This window comes from Barbatula barbatula (genome assembly GCF_947034865.1).
Source record: "Barbatula barbatula genome assembly, chromosome: 10".
In the NCBI taxonomy this organism is placed as follows: Eukaryota; Metazoa; Chordata; class Actinopteri; order Cypriniformes; family Nemacheilidae; genus Barbatula; species Barbatula barbatula.
Window position 1 is genome coordinate 13,834,334 of NC_136773.1, and position 23,546 is coordinate 13,857,879.

At 39.5% G+C, this 23,546-nt stretch overlaps 1 protein-coding gene across 3 annotated transcripts; it reads left to right on the top strand.

Moving 5' to 3' along the window:
- Window positions 1-7,382: 7,382 nt before the first annotated feature.
- Window positions 7,383-23,489, top strand: rasgrp4 (RAS guanyl releasing protein 4). 3 transcript variants are annotated; one of them, XM_079466198.1, is made up of 17 exons: window positions 7,383-7,907; window positions 11,658-11,836; window positions 12,590-12,695; window positions 12,967-13,029; window positions 13,119-13,250; window positions 14,215-14,356; window positions 14,861-15,034; window positions 17,237-17,353; window positions 18,676-18,951; window positions 19,307-19,387; window positions 21,037-21,141; window positions 21,308-21,417; window positions 21,499-21,640; window positions 21,725-21,761; window positions 21,847-21,972; window positions 22,109-22,302; window positions 22,432-23,489. In XM_079466198.1, the coding sequence occupies exons 1-17, from the start codon at window positions 7,894-7,896 to the stop codon at window positions 22,540-22,542; spliced, it is 2,109 nt and encodes a 702-aa protein (XP_079322324.1). In that variant the 5' UTR covers window positions 7,383-7,893; the 3' UTR covers window positions 22,543-23,489. The 3 variants fall into 3 exon arrangements, with proteins under 3 accessions (XP_079322324.1, XP_079322325.1, XP_079322326.1); XM_079466199.1 differs by having other exon boundaries at window positions 7,838-7,907; window positions 11,661-11,836; XM_079466200.1 differs by lacking the exon at window positions 7,383-7,907 and adding an exon at window positions 8,314-8,364.
- The last annotated feature ends 57 nt before the right edge of the window (window positions 23,490-23,546 follow it).

Genomic DNA, 23,546 nt, shown 5'->3' on the forward strand with positions numbered 1-23,546 from the left:
CATGGCCATCAAGGGAGAGATCGAACTGTAGAATTGGTGAAGCGTCGTTGTTATTGGCCAGGAATGGTGAGAGACGTGGAACGTTGGTGTCAAGAATGTCAGCGGTGCATCCTTGCCAAGGCAGTCCAACCAAAAGTAAGGTCATTTAAGGGAACACTACAGGCATCCCGGCCTCATGAAATCTTGGCCATGGATTTTACTGTGTTGGAGCCTGCGAGTGATGGGAGGGAGAGTGTCTTGGTACTTACAGACGTGTTTTCCAAGTTTACCCAAGCGATCCCTACTCGAGATCAGCGAGCGAGTACTGTGGCAGAGGTGTTGGTTCGACATTGGTTTCACCTATTTGGGGTCCCTTGTCGTCTGCATTCAGACCAAGGGCGGAATTTTGAAAGTAACCTTATTAGCCAGTTATGTAAGGTATATGGGGTGCAGAAGAGTCGGACTACTCCTTACCACCCGCAGGGTAATGGGCAGTGCGAACGTTTTAATCGCACTCTTCACGATCTGTTGCGAACAATGCCCCCAGAGAACAAGAGGAAGTGGCCCCAACATTTACCCCAGCTGGTTTATGCTTATAATACCACCGTGCATTATTCCACTGGCATGAGTCCATATTTCTTAATGTTTGGATGTGAGCCTAAGTTGCCAGTGGATTTTTTGTTAAATCAGTGGGAAGGAACTGTCGAGACCCCAGAGCATTGGATTGTGGAACATCAAAATAGGCTCCAGTCAGCATACAGTGAAGTACAGGAAAGGTTGAAGGAAAAGGTTGCCCGTCGAAATAGGCGCTGTGAGGGTAGAATCAATGATCAGGGTTTTGGAGAAGGTGACTTGGTCTACCTCAGGAGCCACCATCGGGGACGAAGTAAAATTCAGGATGCATATGACTCGTGTCTGTATAAGGTGGTGCGTGGGCCAGGGGAGCAGGGTGTGGTGTACTCTGTTGCTCCGGTGTCGCAGGCAGGGCCAGTGAAGCAGGTCCATCGGATGGAAATGCGAAAGGCATTTATTGATGTGGGTCCAAGTAATGATGATACTACGGCCGAGGATGAAGATAATCCAGGTATTATCTCTCCCCCGGACTCAGATAGTGATTCTATTTTAGGGGTAGTATTGCAAGATGATTGTGACATGCCCCCGTTGGGGTCCACTGAGGATTGTGTCTTGGAGGCCACCCCTGTGTTCGAAACTACTCCGCCCATAGAACTACGGCGCTCCAGTAGGTGTACCGCGGGTCAGCATTCCAACCCTTATAGGTTACCTATGACTACAGTTGTTGGGGAAGAGTTGTAGCCTTGGAAACATGCATGTTTCTAACTGTATTGTTTAGGCTATAGGGATATCGGTGGGTCACCGATAAAAGTCTCGGGGAGAGAATGTAGCAGGGGAGCTAGCTCCTTTTGCTTGAAGGGCGTGGCCAAGCACATGGTGGGGGGTTTATAAGCAGGCACTTAAGAGGATGCCAAAATATGAGGTCTGGTCCCTTTGTATGGATCTTAAGTGTGTGGAAGCCTTTTTGGTATGCTCTCGAGGACATTTGCACATGGCTAGGGCCCGAAGCAGGTAGGCTAAGTGAATGTTGCTTTGTGTTTTTATGATCACAAAGCCTTTAAAAGCACGAATCTTGTTTACTACAGATGTGAACATTGTGGGAATATTTTGTTATTCGTTGCGGACACCGTTGGAGAGAGCGGGTATGTGTATGGATTGAGATTTTAAGTGTTGGCGACATATGGCTTTATTCAATTAAGGTAATGTGTTTTTAAGATAGATAAGTGTGGCATAGACCGTCGGTAATGCTGTGTGGTTTCATCAAGGAGATTGGTCCAGTGTTGATGACAGTGTTGCAGGTAATTTAAACTATGTTACATAGGGATTTTAAAGGATTTTAAAGGTTAATATGATTAAAGGAAATATTTGTATTGTTATTGAATTATAAAGTGTATTTCTGTGTTTCTTTGTAGTAAGTGGAGTTGTTCGCTGTTCCTCCTGTTTTTTGTTTCGGTTAGGTTTTTCCCTTCGCTGGTCTGTCCCTGTACGTGCGTGCCGCATGTTTCCAATCTAGCTGTGGGCTATGATTGTGGTGTAGGGGACTGACTAGCAAGGTGATTTCATTTTTGTCTATTGTATTTGTGTGTTAACGTCCCTTCCCAGTCTCTCATTCTTTTGGCCATTAAAACACGCTCCATATTACATTGACGTCCACCAACCGTGGACTACTCTCTTGTGCGTGGTTTGGTGTGATATTGTTTTTGGCAGGTATTATTTTGTTTGTGTTTATTTGAAGTGTATTATGAGTTTGGGATTTTGCAGATGAGTTATTTTGGGTCTTGAGTGGTCCTGTGTTTAGGCCGCAATTGTATCTGGGTTTGGCCGAAGGTAAATTAGATCTATTGAGAGGGGGGAGGAAACCATTTGTTACATGTTTGGTCTTCTACGGGAGAATTTACCTGTTTGTCTTAGTAAACTCTGATGCTTTGAATAAACTCTTATATTTTTGGAAAACCTTGTCCCCTTGTGCCTACTTTTAAAGCTCAAGGGTTTTCTACCCATGCCAGGAAGAAGCTCGGGGTAACAATTAATAGTGTAGATGTTCAGTAATGTATTTCAGCTATAATTATAATAAATACCTGGCCTTGACCTGAACCACCAGTATTCACGGTACTCTTAAAAAGCAGTAACCTTTACATTTTATTAATAGAATCTTACAGTTCACCACTTTAGAGCGTGTATGTGTCGAGTGCGCATGCGCGGCTGAGCGTGCATGTGACGAGTGCGCATGCGCGGCTGAGCGTGCATGTGTCTGACAGTGCATCTTGTCTGCAGCCAGATGCTATTGGGTATTGGGTAAATGCGAAAGCTAATAAAGTTCCCATTATAACCTTTAAATCCATTCGAATCAGCAGGGACTTTGGACTCCTGTCCATAAACTTAAACTTTATATGAAAGCACACAGTCTTTCAGGGTACAGTAAAATCACATAAACTTAAACTGTATTTCTCAGGTTAAGTCGTCCATGAAGGTGGAGTGTGTGATCAAAGAAAATAATGACTTTGTTGAGAGTCAGATGGTGGAGCTCTCTCACTGGTCATGTGGAGAATATCACCAGAGGGGAGGCATCAGAAAGTTTGTTTTATGAGATAAAAGCTCCTGTGACAATAGCAGTGTGTGAAACCTGTAGGATCTGTGGTGCGAAAGCCAGGCGGTCACATCGTTGCGGAGGGAATGCGCTTTGTGTTTGTTGACCGGGTCAAGCACCCCATTACAACAGCTGCTCAGCTGGACAAGGAAAAGCCCAACACTCACTTCAGTGATGGAAAAGTAGATCCAGGTGGGAGGTTCTTTGCAGGAACTGTTTTTGGAACATATAATAGGGTGACTCCACAATAATACAGTGCATTATGCTTTGTGATACGCTTAGTGTATAGTTATATAAAAGTGTAATGTATTGCAGTTCATTTTATTATACCCATGTTTCCCCACCGTGTCCGGGTACCATGGGAATAGAACTGCCACCAGCCGTGGTGGAGAGGAAACGGGGTCTCTGTACGCAATCCAGACTGGTTTACAGGGTAGAGCCCGATAAAGATACACCAGACGGCATGTCGTGCATAGACCCAGAGGGCATCTGTGGGTCGCCTGCTACAGTGGAGGAAGATATTTGCGCATTGATCCACAAACCGGTGTGTGAGTTTGTAAAAGCCTTTGCATTGTTTGTTTGTGTTGCTGGAGGAAAATGAATTACATTTTGAGACCATTCATTTGGAATAAAGGCTTTAAAACGGCCATCTTATCTTAATGACTTTTGGCCAACACTTAATGGACAACTTTCAGGCACCCGACTACAGACAGTGAACTGCCAGGAGAAGACCCCGTCGTGTTGTTTAGGGGGAAAGGATCACATTGATCTGTACCTCACCACTACAGTGTATAAAGACATGGATGAAGATTCACTGGCCAAACAGCCTGTGGCTGGCTGCATATGGTGACGTAACACATAAGGTGACATCACGGGGTGACATCATAACTGACACGTAATATCCTTTATTCTCACCGCAGTTTACTGGTGTAGGAGTGACAGGCATTTAATCATTCTCATATTCTGGATGAAACCAAGACAGCGATGATGCTTATTAAAACCGTCAATATGTTTCTGCCAAAACAACATTGATTATTTTACCAACTGTGCAACCGTTGTTTTAATGCACGCTTAGGAAGACATGACATTGTCAACACATGACAGATGGCTTTGTGAAATCTAAAAAATATTTTAAACAAATGATCATTTTAAATAATATGAACAATTCACAATAATTCCAGGAATGTGTATTAAAATGGGGATCCATTTTGATTTGAACGATACTCTGTGCAACCAGGTTTGGGGGAAAAGTTGGACTTTCTTTTTGTGTGAATCTTCAATATTTCCTGAGAAAGTGAAGAAAACGCTGAATTGACTTTTTGGTATTCTGCAATATTTCATGAGTTTGAATCATATTGATGTTTTCAAAAAGCAAACTCACTTCAATGTGAAACGTGGCTTTTAGGACATCTAGTGTAATGGAAATAACGTTGACCTTTACCACCAGAGGTCGTCATCACGTCAATCATTCTAATACTTATATAGTCATATTTTTTACAGTCTGTTTATACATAATTTGATATGTTGTTTCGTTTTAACTGACTGCTTACATCCCTTCGCCAGTAGAGGGCAGTATTTAATAATTGTGGTACAGTTGTGGTAAAAGTTTCCAATTGTATTTTAGCTGCTGAATGAATGTATTCTTTAGGTTCAAGCACATAGGCTGATCTCAGACCACGTTTTCTTAGGGACTACTTTGAAAAAAAGGTTTATTTTGCACTAATATATATATATAGGCTTTGTTTTTTGAACATATTGAACAAAATATACATGTAAAAACGTGACAACATAATTAAAACATGATTATCTCATTTTGGAACCAAACTCTTCATAAACTGTATAATGGCACTGATTGATGTAAATAATTAAGCAAGGCACGAGTAGAAATGAAAACAACAAATTAAGTACCGTTACAAATTAGATATATTCTTAAGAGATACAAAAATAAATGAGAAAGAAATTTTATTAAGTAAATCCTCATTAAGTAAAGCAGATTCTCTTATTTCTTGAAGTAATATTACAGTCGGGGAATCAAGCATTTCCGGATGGATGGCTTCACTTCTTGCCGTTGGTCTAGCGTTGCATACAGGGCCGTCTCTTTTGATTACACATTCATTTCTGTCTTTTATATACTTGCAAGAAACCAAACCTGTTGGGCCGGCGGCTGCATACAGCAAATCAGCGTCGCTCCTTTCAAAGACAGTATTTAGGCAAATTTACATTAACATTTTATGTTGAGAACATGAGTCAGACAGAGCATTTATTATACACACTATTGTTCAAAACGGAACTCGAAACACAATGATATTTATAAATGACTAGCATGAACATAGCCAAAGAACTACTACAACTCATGAATTATTCAAAAGCACCAAGCAATATTGGAATCATTTAAAGACTGTTTTGTAGTATATACACCATTGTGTTTGTTTAATAACCTCTTTACATTGTTGGAAGCCCTCACTGATACACAGCATATACATTTAACAAAAAAATGTAGTTGTGAGCACCCGCGTTTAAATACACACTTGGCTGTTCTATTTGTTGATTCAATACGTATGGAAAGGGAACATTTTAACTATACATGATGAATATTATTAAATGTAACTCATCTGCGTACTCAAAACAATTTCTGTCCAAATAGGCTACTAATTTTTCAGGAGTTGATTTGATCTACTTGTTGACGTTGACACTTCTTTTCTTACCTCCATATTCCGGTTGGTAAGGGGATAAGCGGTGCCGACTCACACAAATTTTATCATGGTCGCGTTTGTGTTGGAAATTGGGATTTAAACATAATACATGTGATCTAAAGCTTTTGTAATCTTTAGTAAATTATTTAAATTTGCTTATTGACTACATGTAGTCAATAAGTTGACACTTCAGTAGCTTAAGTAGTCAAAAAGCAATAATAAAACCAAAAATGAAGGTTTTCTGACAAAAAAACAACAACTAGTTACTGTGTGTGGGAAACTCCTACAAAATAAAAATTGTGATGCAATTAATGGCTTGTATAGACTTGGTAGTAAAATCATGTTTACATAATATAGAATATTCGGTTTTTCTTCTAGATAGGTCCTTTTAAATATTTGAAGCAGACAACACTGACACATGATGTGGTTTCTTGTGTTACGCAATCTCAATTGCAGCATTTGCTGCTCTTCAGTGCAAGCATTTGGGTAATAATATACAGCATTGGGGTAAAAATATACAGCAAGAGATAATTTCCCACTTCTTTCTATATACATCACCTTCATCACCATTAAATAGCCTAAATAATATACTAAAAATAGCAGTCTTTGGAAACGCTGCTGCTCTAGTTTACAATTTTAACCATTTTGAGGAAGTAGTTAACAAATGTGGAGACATGAGCACCCTGTTGCAAGTTCATTGGTGATAAAAAACAAGTCAAAAGACACAGGCAGTCCGTTTATAGGATAACCTACGAAACAATGACGCATTTGCAGCAAGATATGTATTCGTGTCCCCTTTGATACAGAACAGAAGAACCACATTTTCTCTGAATTTATATTCTAGGTGTCATTCTGAAAGACGGCGGTTGATTCTTTCACACCCATCCTTCAACGGACAGAATCCCCCACCTCATCTGGCTCGTATGAGAATCCCACCTCTGTGTGAATACACTCTCACACACGGGCACAGGTTCCCACAGAGTTTGCATGCACAAACGCACACGAACACACATGCAGCAGTCTTTCCTAGCAGCTCCCTTCTCCTCCATCTATCAACAAGGCATCCTTTGAGATCCTCCGTCCAGCTGCACGTGGACGGATTCAACCCCAGAGACACTACCTTACTGTTATACAGAAAAAGAGAGAGACCAGGGATGCAAACCAGTTAAAATGGACCAAAGGCTAACAAATAGAGAAATAGCAGGTGAGCGTGTGTAGACATGCGTCAACCGTACACTATACAGAAATTCTGAGAAAACACACCTGAAGGCTGGATTATTTACAGCACCTGTGCCCTGAAGGCAAGAGCTAGCAGAGATCAAACCAAAATGTGTTTTAAAGACTTTAGATTTGATTTCAATTCTTTAATGTCTCTGTCTGTGGTGTTGTCTCTCTTTCTGTCTGTCCCTTTTCAATTAGTCTTTCAATGATTATTAATTTAAATCACTCCCTCTGTTTCAAGAGAGCTCACCCATTCCCTCCCTCTCTTTATTCTCTCTCACTTTTCCCCTCCCCTGTCATGAAAACACACTTGAAAGTTCCCCTATTACAGCAAGTGCCTGTATTTCAAAAAGGGACTTGTCTTTGCCGAATGCAGTTAGTCATTTGTTGCGATTATGCATTTTGACAACCTTATTTAAACCTACAATTTTACAGTTTCTATTTGTAATGTGCTTTTGTTAAACAGAAGCTGTTGACAGTCGTTTCTGTGTTGTTTTTTATTTATTTATTGTTTTGCTTATCTCTGTGGTTGATGTTCTCTGGTAATATTCAGACAGGAGGGAGGGTGTGAGAGAGAGAGAGAGAGAGAGAGAGAGAGAGAGAGAGAAAGTAAGAGAGAGAGAGCTCTGAGTCACAGTGGATGGTTTTCACGTTTAAAGTTTTGACAGTCGCGAGTGAGCGCCACTGTTCGCCAGTGCCTCTAAGAGGTCACTTAGTGCCTCTGTGCATATGCGTGGAGGAGAGAGACTACGAGGTGCCTGATGGGACGGGTAAAGGTGTAATTCCCGCCTGTGGATAAAGAGGGACCAAGAAGAACATTGGAGGAGAGGACCTTACACCATGAATCGCAAAAGGTAAAGCTTGTCTAAGAACGTTCTTTCGTTACATTGTGCTCTGACAGTTCTTCACACTTTGAGGTCAGTGTTGCATAAATGCAAAAGTCTGCTTTTACGTCGAGTTTAGTGTGCACTTGAGGTTTAATAAGTCTGCTGGTGCCTATTTTGCAGCGCACTGCAGAGTGTTCACTGCGGTTGGTTGACAGGGTTGTGGTTTCTCCTCTAGTTCTTCAGAACTTTGTGTTTAGGTTTCAGTTCTCTGTGAGAAAGACAGGCTTGTCACTAACAAAACATTTCAAACTGCACGTTCATCACTGAGACTTGGACAATGTTGCCTTTGCTAGGCTGTATAGAGCCACACGTGTGTTCTGAAGTGTCTACGGCACCGCTTTCTGATCTTTGAGAGGGGATTTCACATAAGAGAGATGAAACGCGTCTGACCCATTTATTCTTACGTGACCTGTAGTGGATAGAGGTATGTTCGCTCTGGGTGTTTACAGTACATAAGAGGCATAAGCAGGAAAGTACTGGTTGGTGTTGAATAAACATTGTCAATGTCAACTCATTTAAATCCATAATCACTGTAAATGAACCGCAGCTACATATGGAATCTGATTTTTGAGAATATAAGGCTATATGCCAGTTGATACAGGCTTGACTATCTAACTACATAAAAATAAAAATTAAAACAGCAAACTTACTGTATATACATAATGAAGGAGGAGCTTTTGGAGGCATCTATGTATTATCGCTACATTCTTATCTGATTACTTGGAAATGACAGGCTTAGCAGCGGCTAAGGTTGATGTTTATCAGGATCGGCTTTATCACAGAAAGGCTTTGCAAGCATATCTACATGTTATATTCATTTCGTTACATTTGTGTCTGTTCTCAGTATTTGTCATATACACTTAACAAATGTGTGATTTGCGCATCTCAGATGTTTACTCAGCTCTATGTATTTCTGTGGTCAGATTGAAACACATGGAGATGAGGAGATGGGATTACAAACGAAGCCTTCAATGGGCTCTGGCGTCAATTAATCAATTAACAGGAGAAAGGGAGGAATTTCCATGTGTGTGTGTGTGTGTGTTAGTGGAGAGAGACAGTTGGCGGGAGAGGGTTGGGGGCCGGGTAATCTAGCTGGAGATGTAGCCAGGAACTGGGAGTAAAACACTGGCTACTGTGGCAAGGAAGGGGTAGGGGAGGTTGGGGGGGATTTCCAAAGAGAAAGGAGAAGTTGTTTTCTGAATGACATGAATAGTGCACAGGGTGCAGGAGGAGAGGAAGAGAAAGTGAGAGAGAAGGTGCCGTGCATGTCTGAAGCACTCACTCGATTGCAAATGTACCAGTGAATTATGATATTAGATGTCCATCTCATGCTAACAAATAAAGCTGCTCAATAAGTCTTTTTCGTATACGTTGTAGTATATGAATTGATAGTATCATATTTTTCACTAAAATGGTTTTAATCGACATATTAACCAAAGCACCAGCAATGTCGCAGGAATTTGTAACTACTTAGTTTAAGGTGGCTATCTCGTATACATTTGTACGATCTTATTCGTACATTTAAGTACAATTTGCGTTCGTAACTTTACGTTTAGAGGTGGAGTCAGGGGAGGGGTTTCAGTATTGCATTTTCCTAAAAATCGTAGGTTTTAGTACGATTCATGTCATAAGAATTCATTCAAATCCAACTAATTCAACAAATTCGTGAGATATCAGGTTGGCACCAGAGAACCATATAACTGTTACATCGTATCAACACACTTATGCAGGTCCAAAACATCAAAATCTAAATTCATCAAAAGCCAATGATGATGAAAGGGAATTAATGAGTAAAAGATCTTTATATATCCCAAAATGTTAAATAACTATACATTATTACACAATGACCCAGATATTGACATAGCATACTGTAATATAGTTATGTCTTTGCTGAGTCCCATCCCCCGCATTGCATAGACATGTTTACAAATTCATTTTCATTAACCGAGTGCATTTTCCCTTATTTGTATACGTCTGCCTGAGTCTGTGTGTCTACAGTATGACATGTTTATGTGTGTGCATGTGTGTTTATTTCAGGCCTGATAGGTGTATTGTCTATTGTCATCAGCTGTGAAGCAGGTTGATGCAAATATTGCTCAGAGAGGTGAAAATATGATGCACAATTTGCATACTTGGATCATGGGGAATCAGACGAGGAAACAGGAGCTGAATTTTATGAACGCTACAAATATATAAATTGAAAGATCGCATTTGAAAGTCTGAAGTCTGCAGCCGCTTTAACAGATAAATATATAATTCTGGCCAAACAAATCTATTTAAAGTTAATTTGTTTGTGGCTTACCATGGTTAGACCTCTAGGTTTAGGTTTGCTTAGTGAGGTGTGAAGGTACTGAAGGTTAATTTGTGTGTATGTGCAATTACAGAAATTGAAAAAGCACGCTGGACTCTTATGTGAGAGGAAGGGCGAGAGAGTGCTATGAAGGGTTTGGCCATTCTAAGAACTTATCGCTACTTCTCTGTAGTCAAAGTCAACTTCCTGTTCATGTCATTGCAGTCACAGACCACAATGATTCTTGCTGATGCTGTCAGAGACACATTTCATCCATCAAATCATAAACTGACATACTTACATTTTAAACTTACAGATCTGGTTTTAATTGAATTATGCAGCCGTTTTAAAGACTGGTGTACAAAGTTGTTGTTTTCTCTCTGTAAGAAAAAAGAGAGAGTGTGACAGAGATGCTTATTTTCATTTTCATACTTTTTCTTTTCCTGTGAAATTGGTATAGATCTATTCCAGTTATGCCCACAACATCAGTCCATGGTGTATAAACAGATACAACAAGCACTTCAAGCAAAGTGGCAGACATCAACACACAACATCAATTCACAAATCCATATATAGAAAAAGAAACATACCTGATCTCCAGGTAGAGATTGCAGAGCACATGCATGTATATAAATACAGACACGTGTGTTTAATCTGTTAAAATGTTTTACTTTTACTTTGCAGAGACATACTGTGCAAACTGCAATCGTACAGTATAAAAATCTAACCATCATAAAAAACGTTTTGCATTTTTACATTTTCAAACATCAGTTGTTTGATTTATAAGCTGATTTTCTCATGGGGAACAAAAAATGTCCCCACAAGGTCATAAAAGTACAGGTATTACTGTCTTTGTTGGGTTTGGTCCCAACGCTGTAGGGTTTACCAGCACGCCACACACAAAACAGTGATCTTGTCCACAGTCTCAATGATACTTAAACACATTTCACATTAAAAGATATAACATGTTGCTCTATATTTACCCATGATAGTATAGTTATTGTGAAAGACCCGTGGTCTTGCGTGCAGCCAAAAGCACAATAATCTTATGTTTGTTTGTGAGATCCACTTGTATGATGGAGAGATCTTTTGTTTTAAAGGGATAGTTCAACCAAAAATAACTTGTTTATCACACTTCTGTGGAACATCAAAGAAGATATTTTGAAAAATGGGTCCATGCAATGGAATTTAGTGGGGGCCAATGTTGTTTGGTCACCAACATTCTTCAAAACATCTTCTTTTGTGTTCTGTAGAGGAAAGAAAGTTATACAGGTTTTGATTGACACGAGGGTGAGAAATTGATGAAAGCATTTTCCTTTTTTAGTGAACTCTCCCTTTAAGCGCGGCTCATAGTTCTCTTGGTCACATATTGTACCACCGGATTATTTTAATTCACTAACTGAATATTATTGTTTGCCTGTCTCCAGCAGTAGGAAGTCCCGCCCAGAGGGCGGGTGTGTGATAAAGACCAGAAGACCAGTGCAGAGGAGAATGACATGCCCCAGTGCTCAGGAGATCAGCCGAGCTCTACAGAGCCCACCGGCTCACCCTTCATTCCGCGCTGCCAGCCTTGATGAGCTCATCCTTCGCTGTTTAAACTTCTTCGGTCAGTGTGCCCTTCACCTCTCGCTGTCTGTCCATTTGTTTGTCTGTCTCTTTCCTTTTTCCTCATCTATCAATGTCCTCCTTGGTAAAACACAGCACAGTGTGCGTCACAAATGGAGAACGTCACTCTTTTTTTTCACCTGATCAGACATATTTCACCCATATATTTTCTCGCCCTGTCACTGGCCCCATGTACCCACACGGCTTTCCCATCCTTCCCAGTCTCCATGTGCCAGCATGATTATGTAAGTCTGCACTGTGGTGTGAGAGACAGATGGGAGACACACTTTTTAAAGAGAGAGAGAGAGAGAGAGAGAGAGAGAGAGAAGAAGAGAGGGAAAGAGAAACAGTGGGAGAGAGAGAGGGAAATCTTTGGTTTACTAGCATTCAGGGCCTGGGAATGTGTTTGTCTCTTTATGCTAATGAGACAAAGCCTGATTGTGTGCCTCAGTCTCACAGACCTGCCCCCTCTCTCTCTCTCTCTCTCTCTCTCTCTCTCTGTTTATACCCCCATATTTTGCTTTATTGGGGTAAAGCATTTAAATAAATATACATATTACTACATTGGAAATAATCCTATACCATTTGAGCTATGTTTGTCGAGGATGAGATTTGTACTATTATGATGTTTACTTTTATATTACACTTCTAAGGGTGCACTTATAGGATTTTAACCTGTTGGAAGTAAAACAGTAAAAACCCTTTAGAACACCTATTGTGAATTAAACAAGCTCATCGTTAACTCTTTTTGCAGACGCAGATGGAAAGATAAACAGAGGGACACAGCTTGTTCATATGACCCTCATGATGCATAACTGGGTCGTGCCATCACACACCTTCGCACATAAGCTGCTTTCTCTATATCCTCTATAAAAAAACCTCACTTCACTTTTGTAAATGTGCCTCACTCAACCTGCTCCTCAAAGATTAGTTTATGAGACTGAATGAACAGCTGCGTCTGAAATCCATAGAATAGGGTTCAGTCAAAGCAACACACGGCTCTTAATTCCGTTGACAGAGAAACAACCGCAGTCCTGTTTTAGTTAAGCCTGTTTTTAGTAGTGGGTTATTTTGGGAGTGTATAAGTTCGTAGTTTTGCTGTTCTGTGGTTGTTCCTTGACTTGTGATAACATATAAGGACTGTCCTGCAGAAAAGAGGGGGCAGAGACGCACACAAATCTGCCATTTCATCAGGTTGGTGGATCCACCACATTCACATGCATTTATGCTTAGAGATCACTAACTGAATGAAAGAACTAATGTTTCTTTTTTCTGTACCGCAGAGAGTGGATAAATCAGTTTCAGATTATGTTTGAGATGGATCCTCTGTTAGAAGAAGCAATGGGAGATCTCTGGGCTCTGGTCAGGGTTGAGGGAAACGATTCACACTATCAGCTCTTCAATACACCATACATGTAAGTGTTTCTAGATTCTAGAGCGATGAACATTTAGGTAACTATAATTTGTTAACAGCTGTTTGGACTGCATGCTTATATTTAAGATTCATTTGTATGATGTTTTATTAAATACATTTGAAAAAATATTTTTGAGTTGTTATTGCTAAATCACAAAAACCCAACCGCAGTTTGATTGATATTAAATGCAATGCACAATAAAAAACATGATTTTGGAACAAAATATTGAAACTGAGAATTTGTGTTTGCACATGAAATTTTCATTTTGTTTTTTTTAAACTTAATCTTTTTATTATATTTAATTTAATCAAACAAAATAATTTCTTTACAAAACAACATTTTAATTAAAAAGTAACCATATAAAGTAAATGAAAGCCAGCCAATATGTGTCCAGCATAAATGGAAATTCCTTTAGTAGCTTAAATAGCATCCCAAGTGAGAAAAGTGCCCTTAAATATGCTTAAAGTGCTCTATTGTCACACTTTGTGTACGTTTTGTACTGAATAAAGGAATAAGTATTTGGTACTTTTTAAGGTAAACTTGAGAAGATCCGAGTGGACTCGATGCAATTTGAGACATCATGAATATAGTACTAAAGACCACATTTTTTGTATATTAAGTACAAACGTAATGCAGTTCATTGGGGACTGATTTGGTCTCATAATTCCCATCTCTAGCTCATGCTTTTTCATTGTCTTCATGATTTTGAAAATATAAAAATATGTGAAAGTTAAATAATAATGAAGAAAGTGTGTAGAGCAATATGAATGTGGATAAAGAAAGGTGTCAAAACCTTTGTTTAGTAGTGTACATTCGCATAACATTTTAATAAATATAAGTTTAATAAATATAACCCGAAATGAAATTTCAATGAAAGTACTGTAAACGTGTTTGTTTCAACCTATATTGTTGTCTGTTTGTCTGTTGTCTGATGTGTTTGGTCTCTGTCTGTCACTGATACCAGTAATCCTCCAGTGAATGTATCGCAGACTGCCTCTCCCTCAGTAAAGAAAAGGAAAGTTTCATTGCTCTTCGACCACATGGAACCAGATGAAATGGCTAAACACCTCAGTTATCTGGAGTTCAAAAACTTCTGCAATGTCTCAGTGAGTCACTCGTACCAAACGATCAGTTTCGCAGAGTACACGTTGCAAACCAGCCTAAAATTGAGTTTATTTGATTCTCCGAAGAACTATTTAGACAGTTACCTTTTACATTAGTTCATGTAGATCATAACACATAAAGAAAAGCATTGTAAAAATATTATAATGCCAAACACAAGCATTCAGAATCAGACGAGATGAGAAGTAGATTTGGCAGATTTGGACGTGACGTAGATTTGGAATGTAATAAAAAAACACATTTCTATAACCTTTGGTACAACTAGTCTCATTTAAATTGGATTTATGTTAACAGAACATAGTCTGACAGAACACACTCATAAAGGTATGACTGACATATGACTCAACCACGATCACGCCCGTAGTACTCATACCTGAACATGTTAGTTCATATCAGAGAATCATTATGTCTTGATGATCACATACATGAGTGCTTGAAACATCTGGAGATGATCAGAACCTTTTATCTGTTTGTGTGTGTTACTATAGTTCCTGGACTACCGTAGTTATGTGGTACACGGCTCCGTGAGGCATAACCCGGCCCTTGAGCGCTCTGTCATGCTCTGTAACGGAGTGTCGCAGTGGGTTCAGCTCATGATCCTCAACAGACACACCCCACAGCAGCGAGCAGAAGTCTTCACCAAGTTCATTCATGTAGCACAGGTGATTACGAACACATGACACCGAAGATATTAATATAAACAAGATGCGCCACTGCCATTACAATGAATGGGGAGGAATGCAACTCTCAATATGGCCGCTCTAGCGAAGGAAGTCCCGAATTTCAGTGAAACAAGCCAATCGTCAATCCGTATTGACTAACTTTTCTCTGGGGAGGAGCTCTCGTGAGGTGCTTGCCAGCCTGTGCGCTTGCACAGTAGATGAAGCGATCTCGAAAAAGGTGATTTGTAGCGCAATTTAAGCTTAGAAAACTCAAGTAATGGAAGAGTTCATGTCAGGTTTAATTATTGATAGGACATATGCTGTTTAAATGTTTCTCAGCGATTAAATATCTGCCTTCCCCCATTCAAGTAGATAGGACTGTGGTTTTGCTATTAACTGCCAAACTGCAATTTTAACTCCTCGTGAGATTTTTACTCCCACTTCTGATTGGTACATTTACTGGCGAGGGTTCTACCTTCAAGCAGTGAATTATAAATGCTGTATAACATTTTTAAAATATGGTTAAATGTATTAATTCAAGTTTTTCTATTCCATTACATTTCCGCTCACAATTTAAATTTGTTAAATTTGTTAAGAATTGCATATAATCCTTAATAGACAGATCCGCCAAACAAGCCCTGCCAAGGCGGAAGGGTATTGCAAAATAAATCAGTTGAAGGTGTAAACAGGCTGTCACGATATCAGATTTTCACTACATGATTATCGTGGCCAAAAGAGTTTGTGATGATGTTATTATCACAATTTTTATAGATTTTTCCTGTAAAAATGACAAATTATGCTCTGTTTATTTGGTCTTGAATTTATTCAGTGAATCGAATGACAATACGAGTGTAGGGAGTCAGAAAGAGAGTGTTTGTAGCCACTGTAGCTAATAAGACAACATTTTAACTGGTGCCGTAATTAATTAAAGGGATAGTTCACCCAAAAATGTACAAATTATACATTTCCTTGTTCTGTTAAACACAAAAAACGATGTTTGGAAGAATGTTAGCAACTGAAACTTCTGGGGCACCACTGACCATTACAGTGGTTGCCAGGGGTGCCTCAGAGCTGTCTGTTTCCCTAAATCCTTAACAGAACAAAAAATATACAATAATTCTTTATACTATGGTAGTCAATGGTGCCCCAGAAATCTCAGTTGCTAACATTCTTTTAGATATTTTTCTTTCATTTCAATCAAACAAATAGTCCTACATTTATCCAGGTTTGGAACAACTCATAACAGAATGTTCATTTTTGGGTGAACTATCCCTTTAAGTTATTACGAGAAGTGTGAATAAGCACAATATTGATGTCATGGTTTTTAATGTCATGGTTATTGTCATTACCGGTACATTGCGACCTCCCCTACTCTGCACATTAATCGCTAAGACTCAGAAAAGAGTCCATGGAGAAATAATATTAAAAGTTACTAAGGAACCAAAGACCCGTTATATTGTGGATGAGCAGTCACTTTCTATCAAGACACTGACGTAAAAACAAAAAGGCCCCAGCATGACGAAACATGTGGTTCCACATACACCCTGCGGCTATTCGTTTTTGAGGTTGCCTGTGAAATCTGCCCAAGAAGTGTCTGACACATTTCCTAGCATGACATTCGAAGTACGAAGCCTTTACATACATTTCAAGAAATGTTTCATATCAGTTAACGGTCATCGTCTTTTAGGACATGGCAATAAAGTGAATCACTTTGATAATGCCAGAGTGAAGTGACAGAGCTAACATTTAATGTATTTCAGTTTGGAGGAAACGGTTACATAATGTGCACTTCGTGTACTGCCCTGGACTTAACCACATTAACACGAATGCACGAACAAGACATCTTGAAGAAAACACCTAGGAAATAAGCACATGCGTCATATGATGTGGTCATGTGGAAATCTGATATAAGTGTTCCATCAAAATAATGTTCCTGTATTGGGAAATGATCCAGGAGAACTGTTGCATAACTGCTGCTGTCAAGTGCTGTTTTACAGGAAAGAGGATGTAGGCAGTCTTATGGTGCCATGCAGTGGCGGAGCTAAAGTTTTAAATATGGGGTGGACGTTTTATAAAATGTGTGTGTTACCCTGACCTGGCATGAAATTAAATAAATAAATTAAGAGGGACCCCCTCTGGCTCCGCCACCTGTGCCATGTGCATACAGAGTTAATTTCATGTTTTAATTCTGTGTGTTTGTAGAAGCTGAGAGCCCTGCAGAATTTCAATACTCTGATGGCGGTTATAGGAGGTCTGTGTCATAGTTCCATTTCTCGTCTTAAAGATACAGCCAGCCTACTTTCCTCTGACGTCACAAAGGTCAGTCTGAGAATTTGGTTGTTGCACACTATCTGCTCATTTACACAAGATCCTTATTATTTTACTTTTAAAATTGATTCTACTGATTCTTAGCTCCATATAGCATACTGTGTTTTGCCAGGTTTAAATCAGTTCCACAAATCAATCAGTCGGTTTCACCAAAACCCAGAAGAAACGTTTCCTACTGCATCCTCATAATAATGAATCTAGACTGCTTAAAGGGAAAGTTCACCCGAAATCGCATACTTTCCCAGTTTGTACTGAATTTGAATAAGTACCTACCTATCGGCCGTTAAAACAGTACGTTCAATATAGTATGAGTGGGAGAGGTATGAATCTATTTCTGACATACTGCTTCGGCCATGTTTTATGGTCATGTTACCCATATGTTCTTTGACCTATGACGTATTAACAACGACCTACATGTTGATATAAACATAACTTAGTTAACTCATAATTCATTTATTGGCACTGACATTAAAAATGGACGTCCGCCTTATTTATTTGATTTACTTTTGAAATTTGACCGTTGCTCAGCTCCCGTGGCATCATGGGATACATAAGTGACCATCCGACCCACACTCTGCAGAAGTAGTAGACCATCCTGGTATTTCTTTTTCACCTACTATATAGTATGAAAGTAGGCGATTTGGGACATAGGCTCTTTCTGTAAATTGTTCTTTTTCTGTGTCCCATATTCAGAGTTTCTGCGCTAGAGCGCCCTCTGGTTATAGGTTATTTCCATATAACACGGCCCATGTCACTGGTTAAAATGACAATTTTTTCACAATTAAAAAATAGCTGGAAACATTTGAGATTTTGCAATTACTCAAATGAACAAAATATGGCCTAGTGGTTTTTGGATATGCACAAAAGTTACAAACTGCACCTTAAATCTGTATACATTTTGTTGTTTTGCTGAATCCAAAGAAAGATATTTGAAAGTTTTTTTAGCCAAACAGTTTTAGGACACTATTGACTACCACAGTAGGAACTATTTGGTTTCTCACAATCTTCTTTGGTGTTTCACAGAACTAATAAATGTATAGAGTAAAAAAAAATGTAAAAACTCGAGTGTGAATAAACTTTCATTTTGTGGTGAAGTATCTATTTAAGGCCTTCTTAATAACAAACCTTAGATCAGTTACTGTTACCTTACTGATCAGTTTGCACAAATATTTGCAAACAAAATATTTACAAATAAAAATGATCAAAAAGGTGCAGCACTAATATTATTTTGTAATTTCATTTATATTGAAAAAAAGCAAATTTAAGTACTTCAAGCTCATTTTACGAACCCTGTCTTAATCAATGTTTTGCAGACCCTCAGTGAGCTTACAGAGCTCCTGTCATCCTACAGCAACTATTCCAACTACAGGCGCGTGTACAGCGACTGCACAGAATTTAAAGTGCCTATCTTGGGCGTTCATCTCAAAGATCTGATCTCTCTCAATGAAGCGCTTCCAGACTACCTGGAGGATGATAAGATCAACCTGGGCAAACTGCAGCATTTATATAGCAACATTAGCGACCTGCTGACCATCCATGACTGCACCCCACCGTTTGAAGCAAACAAAGACTTGCTGCACCTGTTAACGGTGAGTTCGAGAGGAAATGAGGGTGTGTTTGATATGATATAGATTGTCACTGGAACGCAACCTGTTCTTAGAAGTGTTTGTTTTGCATCGTGCATAAGAATTGTATGTATTCTGAGTACCTGACCGGTCCCCAGCATTACACAGAACAATTGATTAAGACAACATGCACATTTAGAAGCATGTAAACTTAATACATTTCCAGTCTCTTTTTATGCTTAAAGGAGTATTTTTAAAATCTGACTGAATAGCCTGTTTGTGGTTAAGCTATGCTATTTGTATGTAATACTAAGAGATGTGGATTGCAAACAGTGGGCGTTCGCTCATGTGTAACAGTTTTGCCTCACCTTGCCTTCAGCTCTCGCTAGACCTATGTTACACCGAGGATGAGATATACGAGCTCTCCTACGCCAAGGAACCCAAGAACCCCAAAATTCAGGTGATACACTTTAAATGAAACTTTGCACCTTCTACTGTGTCATTTAAAGGTCCAATGTGTCATTTGATGGATGATCTATTGACAGAAATCCAATATAATATACATAAATATATCTTCAGCGGTTTATAAAGACCTTACAAATGAAGTGTTATGTTTTTATTACCTTTGAATGAGCCACTTCTATCTTAATGCACCTCTGGTCCCCTTACATGGAATTCACCATGTTGTTTCTACAGTAGTGCTGTAGAAATCTTAATTCTGTGTCAGCCACCGTTGTGCTTCGAAAGAGAGGGGGAGAGTAAGCCATTTGTTGCAATTTGCAACATCATCGCTAGATGGCGCTGCATTTCATACACTGGACCTTTAAGTAAATTATTTAAACCTCTTACCCTACATTAAATATGCATTAGTGCGAACATGCAATTTTCCGTTCTGGATTTTCCGACATGGACATCATCCACTACCATAGTAGGAAAAAAGAGATTGTATTTCTTTGTTCTGTTGAACATTGAAATTTCGAAAACAAAGAGTCCTCGGGCACCTTTGACTACCATTTCATTCTTCCAACTATGGTAGTCAATGTCTCGGAATTGAAAATTACTAACATTCTTTCAAATATCTTTCTTTGTGTTCATTGGTTCATCATGATTTATACTGGTATGGAATTATTCGAGCGTGAGGAAATGATGTCAGAATTTTCATTTTTGGATGAACTATCCATACAGTTCATATCAGAGTTATGCTAATACTTTTCTAAGCAACTGGAATTACAATTTTAACCTGGCGAACAAAAATTTGTTGCACTGGAAGAGGGCATGAAACAATGGTGTTTGGTGTTTTCTTCTGAATTGACCCATAAATTACAAAAATAAAAAATAAAATGTTGACTTAAAAAGTCTAATTCATACCTATTCAAAAAATTCCAACAAACACCAAAACCCATTAACACAAACAAACACCAACATTCTAAATTGACATTGATCCAACAAAGTCCAAAAGAGGGGTTTCGCACTGATCCAACACACTCAGGCTCAATCACATCAAGGTTAATAAATGTAATAAAATGGAGTCCACATCACAATTATAATATTACCAAATAAAGAGAAAAAAAGATACTTGTGGTGCGATTTTTTTTATTAACAATATGAAACCCCAGAACACATAATATAGTTATTGTTACGGTAAAGGTCTTTGCACATACAGTCGAAAAAAAATGTATGCGTTTTTTCGTATTTGGCGTTCGTTTGTACGAGTTAATGAGATTTAAGGTGATGACCATAATTTTCTCACATTTCATAATATATTGGCTAACCTTGGCTTGTAGACAGGGAGTATCCCGTGCTAACGTGTGGGTACAGGGCACGGTGCACTCTTCTTTGTGCAAGCACACTTCAAAGAAAACCGCAGAAGAGACGCACGGCACTGAAAGACACATGATTTTTATCTCGGTCGCTCTCTGTGTGGGTGTGCTGTTCTCATTCTGTCCTGTAAAGCCTCAGCGCTCGCATGTTTCACAGGTAAACCAGGCTGACATGTAGAATGTTATTGCAGCAACAATCTACAGTTGCTGATCTTGATGAAAAGGGGCTGTTGAGTGTCAAAACAAAACTGTTAGCTCTCACACGCTTTTTTCTGCTCCTCCCCCACAGCCCGTAGCTCCAGTGAAGCCCCCCGTAATAGCAGAATGGGGATCGGGAGTGACACCCCGCTTGGAACCCGCCACCATCTCCAAGCACGTCAAGCAGATGGTGGATGTAAGTGAGAATCATATGCTCATTCCCACTGTTAGGCCCAGTTTCTGACTGTGACGCTGTGACGGCCGCTTTGTGGTCATCCACTTTCACTTCCTTAATAGCATGCAAGCTCTTCGTGACCAAATGTCACAGGCTGACTTTAAAACTATTGTGTCTCCCCCTACAGTCCATCATGAAAAATTACGACTTGAACATGGACGGCTACATCTCGCAGGAGGACTTTGAGAAGATCGCCGCAAGCTTCCCGTTCTCCTTTTGCACGCATGAGAGCGACAGGTAAGATGAGGAGGGAACCGTTTAAATAAACTGCTATTTAGACACGTTATTTGACCTGATGCTTTGCTTTTGATTTTTCAGGGAAGGACAAATCAGCAGAGAGGAAATAACAACTTATTTCATGCGAGGGATGTCTGTGTGCGCAAAGCTTGGCTTTAACCTCCACAACTTCCATGAGACAACGTACAAGAGGCCCACATTCTGTGACACCTGTGGAGGATTTGTGAGTGTTTAAAGTGAAGTGCAATACATTGTGGGATACATCTGTGTATTGGTGCATCATACATTTTTTTCTTCTCTCCAATAGTTATGGGGAGTCAAAAAGCAAGGCTACCACTGCAAGGGTGAGAACTTGCCAATGGCACAATTACTTAAAAACATTACTATTGATGACTTAGACAGAATCATCTTTTCCTCTGTCTCTTTAAGACTGTGGAGTGAACTGTCATAAGCACTGTAAGGATAATGTGGGAATGGAGTGTTTGAAGAGGTTACAGGTGACCAGTAGCTCTTCTCCATGCACCCCTGGCCCTGGAACAGGCCTCCACACTAAAGGTAACAGCGTAGCGTGTTAAAGTCTTGCATTAGCCGGAGCGTACAGCATTTCTTACCTCTAGATTTGTCTCGAACATGGCATTATTCTTATAACACTCAGCTTTTCAACTAGTTTTGTGTTCATATTTTCGATTAGGCTCCGAGGAGGAAGCATTCGTTTTTCCTAATGGAAATGCATCCGAGCACTCTAAGGGCCAAACTTCATCAGACAGCGATGCAGAGGCGGGTACATTATCAGACAGGTCCACTCAGACAGACCCAGGTGTATGGACACCGGTGGCAAAGCGGAAGGAATGTCTGCATTCTCAGAAACATCCACCTCTTGAAAAGGTATTACTAATTAGATTGAGGTTTTCAAATAAAGCTAGTTGGGTGGGTGAGAATGGATAGCTACTCAAAACATGAACCCAAAGGCTTGAATCGATTCTCACTAACATTACCTACCTGCCTTCACTCCAGAGCACCACGCTACCAGCAAGGGTACGAGGTTCCTCTGTCCCTAGTTCTCTCCTACAGGAGAAAATGGATGAACTGAAGCTGAACAAAGATAAACGAAAAGAACCAGACTGAACTTGTTCGCGCATGTGGGCATGTGCTTGTATGTCTCATCGTAAAACAGACTGGATTTCAATGACAATGCCTATAACTGTAAAGGAACTATTATACACTGGACAAAACAGGCCGACGAGCACACGCTCATGTTTCTAGTTCTATTGTCTTCGACATTGTTTTTGACATTCATTAAATGTAATGAAAATCTACTCAAGGACTACTGCATGGGATTTTATTTAAGGAATTAAGGCTTGTATGACTTTATGGAACGAACTCTATACACCAGCATCAACTGCCAGTGAGGACCACATCAACGGCCCTCACATCTGAACAGGTACCCAAAGGTGGACTGCTTCTGTATATCATCAAACACCATCGATCTCACTACCACTCATCGGTGTGTAAGACTAATGGACTTCATCCGAGTACAAAACTGTGTTGTGGACCATGGCCTTAGTCAAACTGGAGGAAAATATCAAGTGTGACTGTGTTGTTCATTTGAACAGCGTGAATGTATTGCCACTGTGATTTTGGTGCTGATGTAATACCCACAATGCATCACTGTGCCTTATGCAATGATCATTTCACCGAGACAATGGGTCTTATGTAACTGGTTATAACCAACAATACTCCTGTCGCAATTCAACGTGATCACAATCTATTTCATTAGAGCTCATTTCTATGAGCTGAATAAGTTAAATCTATACCACATTGGCTCATGTCGCCTGCTTGCACACATCCACTGTATTAGACCATCAGCACTAATGAAAGGAGAGGAGAACTGAGGTGAACCATGAGCATTGTGGACCTATTTTCCTATCGTTTTTTTTCTAATTTCATGTCTGTTCGATTTTTTTTGTCAACTCCAACTTGAATGCGTTTTACTAAATCTTGAATGTAGGCTATAGATTTGTATTTATTGAGGAATCTGAAGTATCCATAATAAAGCACTGCCTGATGTGATTAAAAAAAGAAATGAGAAAAATCACGGGGTTGTTGTGCATCTGTTTTGTAAGAGTGTT

Bases quoted from the DNA above. Each gene is read 5' to 3' on its own strand.
- rasgrp4 (XM_079466198.1), top strand. The intron at 13,251-14,214 runs GTAAGTGTTTCT...CACTGATACCAG, and splicing joins CTCTTCAATACACCATACAT to TAATCCTCCAGTGAATGTAT. The intron at 22,303-22,431 runs GTATTACTAATT...CCTTCACTCCAG, and splicing joins AACATCCACCTCTTGAAAAG to AGCACCACGCTACCAGCAAG.